Here is a 14,900-nt window from a genome sequence, read left to right as displayed (position 1 = left end):
ATGATGATATGATGTTTACTGTACATTTACAAAGCTAAGTTTTGAGGTCGCAAAATATTGAGAAAGTTTCTGTCTGGTTATATTTCATCAAGCACAAGAAAAGATCTTAGGTACTATAAGCTTTACATTAATGATATTTGGACTGTCTAGCTTAGATTACTAACCGCTTGCAAGAGAATTGGAGACAGGTGTTCAATAGAGATAAATTAAACATCTCTCCTGATAATAGCGTCTCCCGAGCACTAACTCACGATCTTATTGCAATTCCAGGTTTTATTGAAATTCTAAAACTTTTCAGCCGTATGCAAGACGCATTTAGTGCTTACGATTTTTATTGCGATTAAAAATAAAAATGGTTAATAAGACTCTGGCAGAGCGCTTGACGGGTTTATTGATTCAAGTTCAAGTCAGATTGGGGACTTAACCAGGGATTATGCCAAGAAGCTGGGCAATAAATACTTCATTTCCGCGAGACATTTGCAGCAAGAGGAAACTGTATATTTCAAGACTCTCTACCTTCCCCCCCCCCCCTACGTGGTGAACTTTTACAGAGATTTCAAATTCATATCCAATGAATCCGAAAATAACCTTCACTGTGTTATGTTTAATATACGTTTACCCCCACCCCCCCCCTTCCGAAAAAACAAGAGGCCCATGGGCCATATCGCTCACCTGAGGAACAATAGGTATGATAAAATCAGCTTAATGGAGTCATAATACAAACTATCTGGACAATGTACAATAATACATGTAGATCCTGTATAAATAAAATCCATTTTTCCTCTGGATATTCTTATGTTTATAATCATTAGTCCCTTTTCTAACAGGATGAACTGAGTATTGCAGTTCTCAAAAAGATCCTTAACAATAGTTTATATATAGGATATAAACCTACATCAAACTCTGAAACTTCTTGCGAGGCCAAAGAATCGTCCTGGGGCCAAAGTCTTAACAATTATAAAGAATCATCTGGCTGATTAGTTTCTGAGAAGAAGATTTTTAAAGATTTACCCTATATATTCCTTTGTTAAACTTTGACCCCCATTGTGGCCCCACCCTACCCTTGGAGATCATGATTTTCACAACTTTGAATCTACACTACCTGAGGATGCTTTCACATAAGTTTCAGCTTTCCTGGCTGATTAGTTTCTGAGAAGAAGATTTTTAAAGATTTACTCTATATATTCATATGTTAAACTTCGACCCCCCCCCCATTGTGGCCCCACCCTACCCCTGGAGATCATGATTTTCACAACTTTGAATCTACACTACCTGAAGATGCTTTCATACAAGTTTCAGCTTTCCTGGCTGATTAGTTTCTGAGAAGATGATTTTTAAAGATTTACTCTATATATTAATATGTTAAACTTCGACCCCCATTGTGGCTCCACCCTACCCCCAGGGGTCATGATTTTCACAACTTTGTATCTACACTACCTGAGGGTGCTTTCACACAAGTTTCAGATTTCCTGGTCTTATGGTTCATGAGAAGAAGATTTTTGAAAATTTCTTGAAAATTTTCACAATTTCCTAGTTATCTCCCTTTGCAAAAGGGCGTGGTCCTTAATTTTCACAACTTTGAATTCCCTTAGGCTAAGGATGCTTTGTGCCAATTTGGTTGAAATTGGCCCAGTGGTTCTTGAGAAGAAAAGTTTACAGACAGACGGACAGACAGACGGACGATAGACAAAATGTGATTAGAATAGCTCACTTGAGCTTTCAGCTCAGGTGAGCTAAAAAAAAAACCAAAAAACAAAAGCTGCCCAAATTGTAATAGAATCATAAATTAGGAAGCTTTTTAATTAAATACACGTTAGTGTCATTTTCAACCGTTAAGTACAGATAATGCATGTAAGACAATGTCCATAGATTTTAATGTTACGTTAAGCGAATTGAAATTGTTGTAATTTTCTGCTAAATAAGTAGTAATAATACGTCAAGAAGGCAGGGTTTTAAAGTTTAGAGAATGCGTTTTCATACGCATACACTTAAACTGGTTATATTGTGATTCGGCCATGTCAGTAGATTTACAACCATAAGTAAGATGGGTAGTGTCATGTATAATAGAACAAAAACTACCCTGTGATTACATGAAACGTAGCTAATTTTGTAATTACGAATCTTTTTTACTTACGATACTATTATTTTTATCATTATTATTGTTTTGAAATGGCTTTTTCAGTTTCCTAAGTTCGACCTTGGCTTCATATTTTTGTGCATCTGAACAACTACGAACTGAAAGGTTAAAAGGGCAAAGATTCAAGATTTGAAATACAATCGGCTTCAAATGGCTTATAATATCTAATTTTCTTAATGAAAATTATAAGCAGTATTTATTAAGATGATTAATCCACAATGAATTTCGTTGTTTTTGAAGGGTCGTTTGGGAAAAGCAAATAAATATAATATTTGTTTACAGGAATTCAGAAACAATTTGTTTAAAGTTGATGATGAATCGAAAGAAAACTCGTTAGATTTGAAGATGGCGTTTTCTATCAATATCGTCCTTGGAATAGTTCAGCCGTAAACACTCTGCTGCAAGAAGCTCTCTTTTGTTTGTCCTGCATAGATCGTGATAAATGTAAAAAAAATTTGAAAAAATGTCAGGGGACTTTTTCTAACGAGATCCTTTCACTTGGAAAATTGAGTTTCCCCAGAGCTCCTGACGTGATTAAAAAAGAGGCTTCAGTGTTGTTTAGACATGGTAAACATAGAAAAAACGCAACAATAACCTAATTACATGTGTAAAAGCAGACGCACTTGATATCCTAACAGAAACCAGTTCTAAATTGAAAACAATAAACCCGAAAAGAGCGAAAATACAAAACAGATCTTCAATTTCAGATGTTGAACAACTCCACTCAAACTGGCTGTGTATGCTTTCGCACAATAAAACTCGTTTTTTTTCAGTATTTTAATTCTCATACTTTTTATCTATTAATAATGATACTATCATTTTTATATCTTTAAAATGTAAAGTAATTTTATTATTTTGATTAAACCAATCTGTTCGAAGGCAAAGACGCATTCACGAACCGTTTTCCGTGTGCAACCCGGAATTAATCTGACTTTGGTGCAAATTCATATCATTTTTTTTGCTTCTCACTCTGTAAATTCTTATTAAAGATTATACTGATATCTGTTGTTAATTGTTCTAATCAATATTTTAAAAAAAAACTTTTTTTCAGCCATTCTTCTTCTGATGGAGCCAGAGATTGCAGTTGAGCTGCTTTACACAGTGGATAGGCTAGGAATAGAAAAGAATAATTTCGTGTACATCCTTATTGCCCGAACACCTTTCTTCAACACGAGCATCATCGATGACGCTGTCCAAAACATGGGAGCTCAGACTTACGAATCCATCTTGGTGTTACACCCGATTTTTAACGTCACAAATATATTCAATAACGTGACCTTTGAACTCATCCCGCACGATGACGTCCAAAAATCCCTCCGCGATGCTGCAACATGCATTTTACAAGGTGCATACAATAAAAATAGTACAGTAAACAATACCTTATATCTCAGGAAACAGGAGAGCATTGTGGATATTCTAGAAACCAAATTTGTAAGAGGAGGTGAACCGTTCGAATACGATGCAAACAGAGAACGGTACTTTTCCTTTGCCTTACTTGACATAGAGGAACAGCTATGGAAGCTCACAATCAGCAAACTCATGTATAAACTAAATGGGAAATGGAACATTAGGAGAATTAGTGACATTGATTGGACGAATGACAAAGTTATATTACCAGATCCGTGCTTCAAGAACACAAACTGCACTCCAGAAGAAGGTAATGCTTATTTGGCAAACAGTACTCTTTCCTTGTTATAACCCGTTTTGACCTATAGTTCTATGGTTGAAATAGAGCTCAGGGTCAAATCCAACTATGCCCCTGTGTCATATTACTAGAATTGAATAGACTTCTCAGGTACGGCTGAGGGAATTTTATGTCTAACCGCCGATGGGAGATCGTTAAACAGTTATTTGAGGTCCATTTTGATTTTGCCATGACCTACTACGAATTATGCCTTTGTTTCTTGCAAAGCATTTCTGGGTGGTTTGTCTTATATATAATTAAATCTGGATTGAAATCCACATTAAGTTTTATAACGGAAGTCTGCCCAGAATATATCTGTTTACGTTTCATTAGTGCATGGTTCTCGGTCGAACAGATGAAAGTATAATGAAGTTAAGAGGACTATATGAGCATGTCCATTTTAAGAATATATTAATCTCCTTTAAAGGAAGAGCCAAAGATACTACAAAATATTTGAATTTTGAATCCAAATTATTTGGAATTCTTCTTTACTACATGTAAATGATACTTTATAGATAAGAAATCGTCAAAAAATGTAAAGGTAGATCTTATGGTTGATTCGTTGATCATCCACACTACAATTGCATCAACTTCTTATTTGTATAAAAAAGCCCAGAGTCCTAGACAGATTACAGGTGTAGATATTATGTGTACATATAGGTGGCGCTTGGCCGGAAACCGATGCAAGATCTATTAACAAAAGCTGATAATAACATTTAGAAAGGTGACTTGAGTTAGCATAACACACCAATCACAAAAGACTCTCTGAGTGAAGTAAACCGCAACAATCCGTTGTGACATCGTAATCCAGAAAAATCATCTGTTAGCGTGCGGATCTGTCTTCCTCAGATTTATCCGCGGCGGATAGATATCTTTGACAAGAGTAAAGTGATTGTGGTCATGCAATGCACCGTCCTTAATGACAATTGAGTCTAAAGATACGACGTTCTAAATGCCTGTGATTTACACATTTTCTTAATAGTATCAAATAAAATTAATGAGTGAAGGGTATTATGGTTATATATATTTTTTGTTTATTAAAAAGTGACATTTGTTTCACATTTAAAGGGTATTATACAGTTACAGTGTTTGATATTTCTACAGAAAAATGAATATTTGGTATGGTTGAGGCTCAACTTCTTAATTGTGTATAGCCAACAATAAATTATTTTTGTTTTGTTTTTGGGGCTTTTTTAAAGAATATTTTCATATAATCATGCAACTATCTCGCCGGTTAATAACACATTTGTTTTATGGGTTTTTTTTTTTTACATGTTCTATAAAAAGAACTTATTCTAAATGTAACTACATGCTATATTTCTTTTCACGAAGTTCTTTAATGGCATATTAGATCTTTTCATAAAACTTCAAAACTTCTTTAAAAAAAATAATCCTTGTAATTCATATCACTCAAGGCAGAAAAAAATCAAGGTAAATGATGATGATGATGATGACAATGATGATGATGATGATGATGTTTATAAATATTTCAGATATCGACCTGGGGGTAGCAGTGGCCGTCCCTATAATCCTGCTGGTTGTTATTATAGTCGGTGTCCTGATCTTCATGTTCGTTTGGTAAGGTTTCCTGGTAGACAGATCTTTGTACTAAAATGCCAAAAAAAAATTCAATTCAAAATCAAATACATTTTTATAATATTTAAACAAAAAGACTTACAATGTATGTGACAACAGGCAAAACTATTAGATAATAAGTACATAGAGCTAAAAAAAATTCTCTAACTAACTTTCACAATAACAAAAAAAAAATACATTGGTTCGATACAGAATTAAAAACAATGCTTCAGCAACAAACGAAGCTTTTTATGAATGATGCGGAGTTATTACTCTTGATCAATATTGATATTGAGATTTTGTTCAGAATTAAAACGTCTTTCGTATTGTTTATGTGTTGAAAATTAAGATTTAACGACGTACATTGATTTGATAAAATGGTCCTTATGGGTTTAGAGTGTTTCAGTATACATATGTACCGTGTATTAAGCAGAAGAAACAATTATGACTCGCTCGCATATCTATGGCGATCGTGGTTTTTCTAAATTTTTTAACAAAGAATCTAACGACAATGCATAAAAACATAATTATATACAGTTCATACAAATTTATACTTCCACGTCAAAATATACCACAATTATGTATATGTCAAGTTAAGAATGCAAGTAATTTCATCGAAACATATAGGGAAAAAAAATTCAACTCGTTTTATTGAAAAAAAAAATCCCTCTAATGTGCATACTTTTTGTCACAGAGAGGAGAAAACTATTGAACATAATATACTGGGGAAAAGTGATCGTATTCAAATTGAAAAATTAGATTCCCGATAGATGGAAAGCGAAATTTCTATAGAAGAAGTAACAATGCGTGTTACAGAACATGAAAATGACAAATTTTCATTATGTATATTTTTAAAATGTTTCATTGTTTAGAAATCTTAACTCAGCATGTGTTTTTATGTTGCGGGTAAAAAACAAAGAGTTTGAGAATGGAAATTGTTTAGAAATCTTAACTCAGCATGTGTTTTTCATGTTGCGGGCAAAAAAACAAAGAGTTTGAGAATGGAAATTGCTTCATCTATCAAGTAAATGGCAAAAAACAGAATCATATAGAAGAGAGGGTCACTGCTAGACATTTATAACGTAAACAAAGTGAATATAATGATACGTCTTGTCTGTTACAAACTATGCCTCAAATTACAAACACATAAAAAAAAATCTATAGAAAAAACACATTATACAGAATGATGAACACCAGAATATGGGAGATTTCAAAACTCATGAGACAACATGTTCCAAGATATACATGACTGACCTTCTACCACGTACAAATGGAAAAAAAAGTTATTAGCATCAAACACAGTCCGCACAGTCCTCACAAAAAATTGGGTATTTACAATAATAAAGGCCACAAATCCAAATGACATCGACCCAGCAAGTGTTCGTTAAATACCTGTAGTTAAACACCCCAACTCCTCTATTCAATCCCATTCCCATTATATCATATGTTTCAGTAATTGTTCTTTGTATCTGTGTCAGGAAAAAGCAGAGAAAGATTAACATGACACGAGGACCCAACAAGATTCTCCTGGAGGTGCTAGATCTGACGTACCTACATAAGAAAGAGGCCAAATCAGCAAAGGTGCGTAGAACTGTTAATGTAGGATACTGTACTTATAATCTGGTCATAATAGGTTTTATTATATTTTCATTGTAAATACTTAAATCTGATTGGTTTAGACGCAGTTGACAATCCGTTCTATTACCCTCAGCGTTAGCAACACACTTGGCAACGGGTAACGCAACAAATTGTTACTTGCGCGTAAATTATGCGCGTACGGTTCGTCGTAGAATTCATGTCATTTCTATATAAAAGCAGTAAAATTTTCTCTAAAATTAATTCATTCAACACCCCGAGAAAACCATTGTCAACCGACGCGAAGCGTCAATTTCAACTGTTACCCTCCCAAACAGGCATATTTATATAATATTTATATTTTCCAGCGTTTTTGTCTGTGATAACACTACATGTACGAATCGACTTTGAACTGTACAGTCCAATAAATTTAAATGACGTACTGTTGTGGCGCAAGCGGGGTTTGCATAATTAATATTATGATATGTATTTGTACAATTACATGTACTGAACATTTTATGAATGTAAGTAATAAGAAATCATTCTTTGAATATTATGATATTATGGTGTTATAATTTCGGTCGGGCGTGATTAAATCTATTATAAATCCCGTCGAGCTTTATTGGATTTGATCACGCCCCGACCAAAATTATCACCTCATAATACTCATAGAATGATTCCTTCTTCCTTAAATAATCTAGGAAACCTCTAGTTTAATCTACATAATTCAGCATTGTAATAATGATTTCCGGTCCAAAATGTTGGTCAAGGATGCGTCACATTTCAAGCAAAGATGCATTACAGTATAACTATTTATTAGTGTCTTTAAAGCAATTGCATGTTTTTTTTTAATATGAAATACGTTATCAGTGATTTCAGAAAAAAAATATTTGAATCTTTAAATTAGAAATACTTTTAAAAGAGTATATATATTATTGTGTGTCTATCTGTATTTGGAGCAATTGGTTTAGCTCTAAATAAATATTTTTTTTGCTGAAACTTTATTATGATTTATTCCTACCACAACGTACTACATGTATTTCTATCATTGATTACTTAAATGTAAAGAATCGTGCAATGCTTCTATACTTAATATATCCTTAAAACTGTTGGGTTCATCTTTTATAGAAATGTCTTTTACTTACACAGATAAATGGTCCATTCCTAGACAAACCGGATTTGGTGAAGGCATCAGAAAAGTCAAACCGTTCACTGGCCAGTCTCCACGAGTTCTCCGAGTTCTCAGAAATTGCACGGTATAAGGTAAACTCGTGTTGTTCACCTCTTACAGAAGATAAAGTTATTTAAATAAACAAGCTAACTTAAGCAACCACAACAAATATGTGCAGGAGAGAATAATTCTTAAATTCCTAGTTAACAATATCCGAATAGGAAATCAAACATTTCCTGATTTGCTTTCACCTTTGATTTAATCATATTGATCCAAATCAATGGGAATTTTATAAGTTAACATGTTCTATTTTAGAGCAATTTTCTAAAACGATAGCGGTTACCAAGCGATTACCAGTGCTTAGTTGAGCTACTTTTGGGTATTATATTTACCTCAGGTCGAATTACACAGTAATACCATTTATTTCTCAAGATGAATCTTTGCCATTGACGCATTATTTAAATGGCTATATGCTGAAAAAGGTTAATAAAAACTTAAAACGAGAAAGACAACAAAGACGCTTATAAATTGAATAATTGTTTTGTGGTTTTTTTTAAACGTTATGCAAGTTTGATTGAGTACTACACGAATTGATCCACACCATTTGAAACTTTTTTAAAGAAACATGCAAAAACGAAATGCACAGTGTTGATATCCCGATAATAAGTTCATTTATATTCATTCAGTCGGTGATTAGAACTCACTTCGCGGGCCATTTTCTTGTCAAATTATTCAGATAAGCTGCTTTCAACGATCATTTGTCATAATGACACGGACGGCACAACTTGCAAGCGCTGGGTTAACGCTGCAGATGCGTGTCCAAGAAAAATAAGTGCGCGGCTTTATATGTAAATCGTGAGTGATGAATCTACCGATGTGTTATTGCGCCCTCTGTGATGAATGTGCATACGGGTTACTGACTTAATACTCCTTAATAAGAGACAAAATCAAACTCGCACATGCGTAGTATTTCTGTTTACAATCTATTTGAAATTTTCTGATGCGTAGTTTTAAAATAAATTGATTTATCCGTCTTTGAAAGCAAAACAAAAAAACTGTTTACTTTTGATTACATTTAACATCAGGGATTTTCTTTTGTAGTAATTCATTAATGACATTTTGTTTATTTCGACACACAAAACAACAATTGTATTTCTATAATCGGTTATTTAAGAATTTGTCAGTGTTTCGTATATTATTTTGAATTGTTTAGGGTCATTACGAGATGAGTGCTCTAATAAGAAAACACTTCGCTATTTTTAGAGAATAGTTTTTCTGACTCATTAATGTTTAAATTGATTTATGTTAATGGGGTTAAGCACATCTTATGGTACGGTCAAACAAGGATTGCTAATTATTTACAACATGCAGAATAAAATGTGTTAATTTATTTTTAGGGAGACATCGTATTTGTGAAGGAGCTTAAAGTGAAGGGGTTTGAAATGAAAGGAAAATTGTTATCGTATTTACGAACGGTAAGAAACTATCTGTTGTCAATCACAACTTCATGGGCCTTTCCACCAGAGCATGGAAAAACACCTAAAATGTACTAACATCATCGGATTTTAGAATTTTATACAAAATGGAGTCACTTTCCATAAACTTATATTGTCAAGACATAATTGAACGCCATATTTTAGGATATGTAATTGAATTTAATGAAACTCAGTTGATAAAAAAAAAATTGTCGTGTTATTGAAAAGGTCGGGTTGTCATGGACGCCTACGTAATACATTTGAAGTTGTTTTTCCGACCTCTGCCGGAAAGGCCCGAGAAGTTGCAATTGGTTGTTCAGCAACACAAGAAAACAATACAATGCAGGAAAAAGTCTTACAGACAGAATAATACCGACGGAAAATATAATTGTTGTCATACAATGGTAAGAATACAGTAAATACAAGTATCTACCAACGATAATAACAATTGCCATGCACCACATCTTGCAGGACTGATGTAATGTACGAAATGCGTACAATGATTGGTTTGGTCTCACACAATATGACAATATAAGCACTAATAATACAGAAAAGGCGTACAGAAATATCATATCTGTATCCCAATACTGCTTTAATTTTGTAACAATACAGGAAACACAGAAACTATTAGTTGTCATACATACACAACCAGCGCTGTAATATTACTGAAAATACATACTAGTAGTTTTAAGAATTAAATGTAATAAATTTTGTCATTTACTAAATCTAAAAAACAAACAGAATGACATCATATAGGAAATACTTAACAAAAACTGATTGTAGATTAAGTGAGAGACTGTGTAGAATGTATTAAGGGCTGTCTGTGGAATCGCCGTTCAGAGGATCAGTGAAAGGTTGTTTCTAGGATCAATGATAAGGTGTTTTAAAGAATTAGTGAAAAGGCTTTGTAGGATCATTGCCTGGTGAAAAGGTGTGATATGTAGGATTGTTGTCTGAATCGGTTAAAGAGTGTTTGTAGGATCAGACATCTTCAGCAGTGGCGGATTCAAGGGGGGCGCATCCGGCGCGCGCTCCCCTAAAATTTTGAAAATTGAGTTGAATCATACTCCTTCTGGCAAAGAAAAATGTGTTACTTGCGAGTTTTAATTGTCAATTTTTGGAAACTCGAGGGATTTCTCTACATTTGACTAATTTCAATGGAGTAGTAAGAAGAAAACCCATGGGTCCAATGGTGTAACCTCTCCTTGAGGGTTAAATTTGACCTGTCACCCACCTTAAAGTAATTGATTATATTAGGTTTTTTTAAAGACTATTCCATGATTATTGTAATACAAGCTGGCATCCTTCTTCTTTTTTAATTTATTTTCATCGACCCATAGAACTTGATTTTTTTTAAAACCGATTAACTGATTAAAAAACAAAAGAAAATGTCTCTTATATTTCGGCAAGGCAGGTGGTTTTGGTGGGATAGAAGAAATATAAATCACCAAAGTCTAAATATGAAAACTTCAATTTTGCGCTACAATATCTCTAGAATCCAGGAGCTTCCGGGGGCTCCGCCTTTGGACCTCTATAAAGATAACGGGAAATGTTTCGATATACTTTTATGCCAGGCAGAAATTTTTGATGGGATTAATGGATGTTTTAAATTTACAAACCTTTAAAAATTGGAAACAATCGTTTAACTTTTAAGTATACTCACCAGAAGAAATATCACAAAAGTATAAATTGAAGACTTCAATTTTACCCTACAAAATCTCTAAAATCCAGGAGCTTCCGGGGGCTTTGCCCTTTAGAAACCCCACCAGGGCTCTGCCATGGACCCAATTGGGGACCTGAAGGCGGCCCCCAGACCCCCTGCCTAAAATGGAGGCCCTCATACATCAAATCCTGGACCCGCCCCATTTGTAGAATTGGCAAAAGGGTGTTTTTATGATCATTCTTTGCTGAATTGGTGAAAAGATGTTTGTAGGATCAATCAGGGATGTTTGCATGCTCAGTGTGAGGTTGGTTGGCTTGCTATATGAATTACGTATATGTAGGTTGTTTGTAGGATCATTGAAAAGTTGATAAACATATTAAAGAAAGTCTGTTTTCATTGAAGTCCTTTGTATAATCATTGACAAGGAGTTGGTAGGATAAATGATATATAATTAGAGAAAAGTTGTATGATATTTGTAAGAAATATTTTTTATTTTTTATTACATAAATAAAAATGAATTGATATACATGTATATATACTTGGCATGGTGCGAAAACCAGTTTAAAAGTATCATGAATACATAAATTAAAATACAATGTATTAATTGATATAATTACTAAACGTTATTTAAACGTGCAGTGTACGAATTTGTGCTAATTGTCGAGAATACAAGTATGCATATTAACTTTATCTTAAAAAAAAATTTCCGTCAGTTTTAAAACAGCTCGTTTTTATTGTTAAACTATCAAACAAAATTATCTAATGATAATAAACCTACGGGCAATACCGTATTTTCTTTTTTTTTTATTCATTAAAAGCTATATCATTTAACGTTTCTCGGCATGCATGTACACGCTGATCGATCCATCAAGTTCCCTTTCAGTGTACCCTTGCAATCACGGAATGGCTTCGCTCTTTCTTTGCAAGTTCATCAAAAGTCGCGGCATGATCAGAACTTTAATTAGGTTTTTCACTCTTTAGATATCCTTCATTTGCAGTTACGAGACATACGCCACGAGAATGTGAATCCTTTGTATGGTCTCCTCATTGATCCCCTGAGACCGGCGCTTGTTTCTGAGTACTGCAGTAGAGGAAGCCTGTGGGTAAGTGTTCCATACGGACACCGGAAATGACAGTCAAACACTTTATGTTAATAACGTAACCCTGGGATAATGGATTGCATGCGCGGATCCAGTTTTTTTTTCCAAAAAAGGGCTGGAAGGGGGGGGGGGGGTGGGTGGGGTGAAAGTTCAAAAAGGGGTAATCCGAAGCCTTTTTTGTTAAGTTTATATAATACATGTAAGTAAATTTAATAACTTTGATTTTTTTTGATCCGCGCATGATTGCCTTTACCGTTTGATTTTTAAAAATCCAAATAGTTTCATTATTGAGTTTTCGCATTTACAAAGTTGGATATTCAGTCAATCAATAACCTATCTTTATATTCATCTATTCATATTTTTAAAACTTTTTATAACCAAAATATCTCTTACTTTCAGATTTCATAATGACAATGTTTGATTTTTTTTTTTCAAAATCGCATATATATGTAGAAGTATTACATCTTTTTGACACCGAACTTTTTTTTTACTTATTCAGGATGTTTTGAAGAACGAAAACATAAAACTGGACTGGGACTTCAAAGTCTCCTTACTTTCAGATGCAGTAAGAGTGAGTACAAAAAACCAGTTTTTTGCAATTATTTGTGTGTGTGTCTGTGTGGTGATTATTGGGGCGGACTGCAGGGGTGTCGTGTTCCAGATGTCAACCTATATATACATGTACCGTATATCCGGTAATTTTTGCGATGATCTAATTTTTGCTATTTTCGCGATCTCTTTTAAATCGCAAATAATTGAATACGCAGAAATTATTTTTTGTATCATTTTCTATAAGAAACTCTTTTAATCGCAAAAATAACTGACGCCAATTAAAAATGTATCAGATTGACACGCGCGAAAAAAACCCCGGATATACGGTAAAAATTATAAATGATTGTTCATTCAAATTTGTAATTTTTATCACTAAACAAATGCTACTTTTGATAACGGTATACTGATGAGATCTCATGTGATGAAAAAAAGATAAATTTTTCTTTTCCATAATGATCGGTCGTCGATGCATCTTTTACTATCCAGAGGCGGTGACTAGATTAATCGAATTATCGTATTATCTAGGAGTATATGGTATTAGCTAAAACTGAGTAACGAAATTAGCTCTGATTGGTTTGCCGATGATTTCCAATGTGCTGTCTTCTGATTATAGTTACAAATCGCAGGCAATTTTAAAATACCAATAGCGTCTCTTGAAAATTAAAGGCAAAATGATTCATGACATTATGCCTAATTTACAGACCGTTTTTGCCTAATAAGAATGCTCTACCCAATATTTCTCAAACCATTTAAAATTATAATTAAAAAAATTGCGATTTTGAAATTTACCAGGTGGCAGCAATGTTGTAAGTACATGAAATGTAAGGGTAATGAATTTCACATTTTAGTTTATCTCCCTCTGCTGTTGCTGTAGAGAAGTTTTTCTAAGATTAAATACATTTTAACTTTATGGCCATATTGGCGCCACCCTAGTGCCTGAACTCCTGACCCAGAAGCCATGATATTCATGATATATGTGGAGTGCTTTATGAACATCATATTTCATCTTCTACCACTGCGAAAGTAGAGAAGATGGTATTCTAAAATTTATTACATTTTCACTATATGGCCGTATTGGCCCCGCTCTAGGACCTAAACTCGACCCAGGGGCAACGAATCTGACAATCCCCCATGAGGCCCCAAGGGTGGTTAGGTCATGAATTTCACAATTTAGGTCATGAATTTCACAATTTAGATTCATCTTGTCCTAGACATGCTTTACATATAATCCAAAAATGGTGGCAATTGGCCTTGTAGTTTTCAAGAAGAAGAAGAAGTTAAAAATATAAGATTGTTAACACACGACCGACGACACACGACGACGGACGAAGACTAATTGCAGTAGGTCACCTGAGTCACCCAGAAACAAGATATCAAAGACATAAAAATAATATGGACAGAATGTCTAAATTAGCGCAACAAAGTATGTTTTGGAAAATGCATGTTTCTTCAGTAATTAAGCAATTTAAGACAAAATATAGGGTTTTATCTGAAGCCATTATTTGAAGTCAAATTTACTTGATCAGTTTATTTTTTTTTCTCATGTAATGACAAATTAAATTTTCATTTAAAAAACATGGGAGTTTAAATGTCTGCAATTATAACGTAGGTGGGATTATACGCCGAGTAAATCTTCCTTCTATTCTCTAGTGAATATCAAGAGACGTTGCCTGATGTATATATGCAAAACATTTTTTTAAAAACCCTTTTAACGCCTACTGTGTTGATTTCGTTTGCATCAAACCCTATCTATCTGGTCTTAAATTGCTTAACTGACTCAGATTCTGATATGCATGGTTTTAATTTACCCTAAAGATATTACTACGAATTACAAAATTTCTAAAAACATGTTTTGTTATACTATTAATCCAGCTATTCTGTCGATATTTATATTTATTTACATCTTGTGTAACGTACGGCCATATGTTTATTTTTATTAAATTGATTGGTTTGATTTAAAGCGAACAG

General features: G+C 33.8%; 1 protein-coding gene and 1 long non-coding RNA gene across 4 annotated transcripts in view; one reads left to right on the top strand and one right to left on the bottom strand.

The window, feature by feature from the left end:
• LOC105337771 (retinal guanylyl cyclase 2) overlaps positions 1-14,900 on the top strand; it is a 39,055-nt gene that overhangs the window by 13,792 nt on the left and 10,363 nt on the right. For all 3 annotated transcript variants that reach the window (XR_010708551.1, XM_066069201.1, XM_011442666.4), the window contains exons 2-8: positions 3,189-3,794; positions 5,315-5,399; positions 6,875-6,977; positions 8,121-8,234; positions 9,540-9,617; positions 12,279-12,383; positions 12,880-12,951. Coding sequence is in view for 2 of the 3 variants with exons in the window: in XM_066069201.1 (XP_065925273.1) it covers positions 3,189-3,794; positions 5,315-5,399; positions 6,875-6,977; positions 8,121-8,234; positions 9,540-9,617; positions 12,279-12,383; positions 12,880-12,951 (1,163 nt within the window). In the remaining variant the exon portion in view is untranslated. The remainder of the gene's footprint in view (positions 1-3,188; positions 3,795-5,314; positions 5,400-6,874; positions 6,978-8,120; positions 8,235-9,539; positions 9,618-12,278; positions 12,384-12,879; positions 12,952-14,900) is intronic.
• On the bottom strand, positions 5,291-8,250 carry LOC117690004 (uncharacterized). Its single transcript, XR_010708552.1, has 3 exons — positions 8,117-8,250; positions 6,789-6,947; positions 5,291-5,429 (listed from the first exon to the last, which is right to left on the bottom strand). It is a non-coding gene; the product is annotated as an uncharacterized lncRNA (long non-coding RNA).

Source organism: Magallana gigas, chromosome 8 (genome assembly GCF_963853765.1).
Source record: "Magallana gigas chromosome 8, xbMagGiga1.1, whole genome shotgun sequence".
Lineage (NCBI taxonomy): Eukaryota > Metazoa > Mollusca > Bivalvia > Ostreida > Ostreidae > Magallana > Magallana gigas.
Note: the sequence above shows the minus strand (reverse complement) of the source record. Positions and strands in the feature narration are given on the sequence as shown.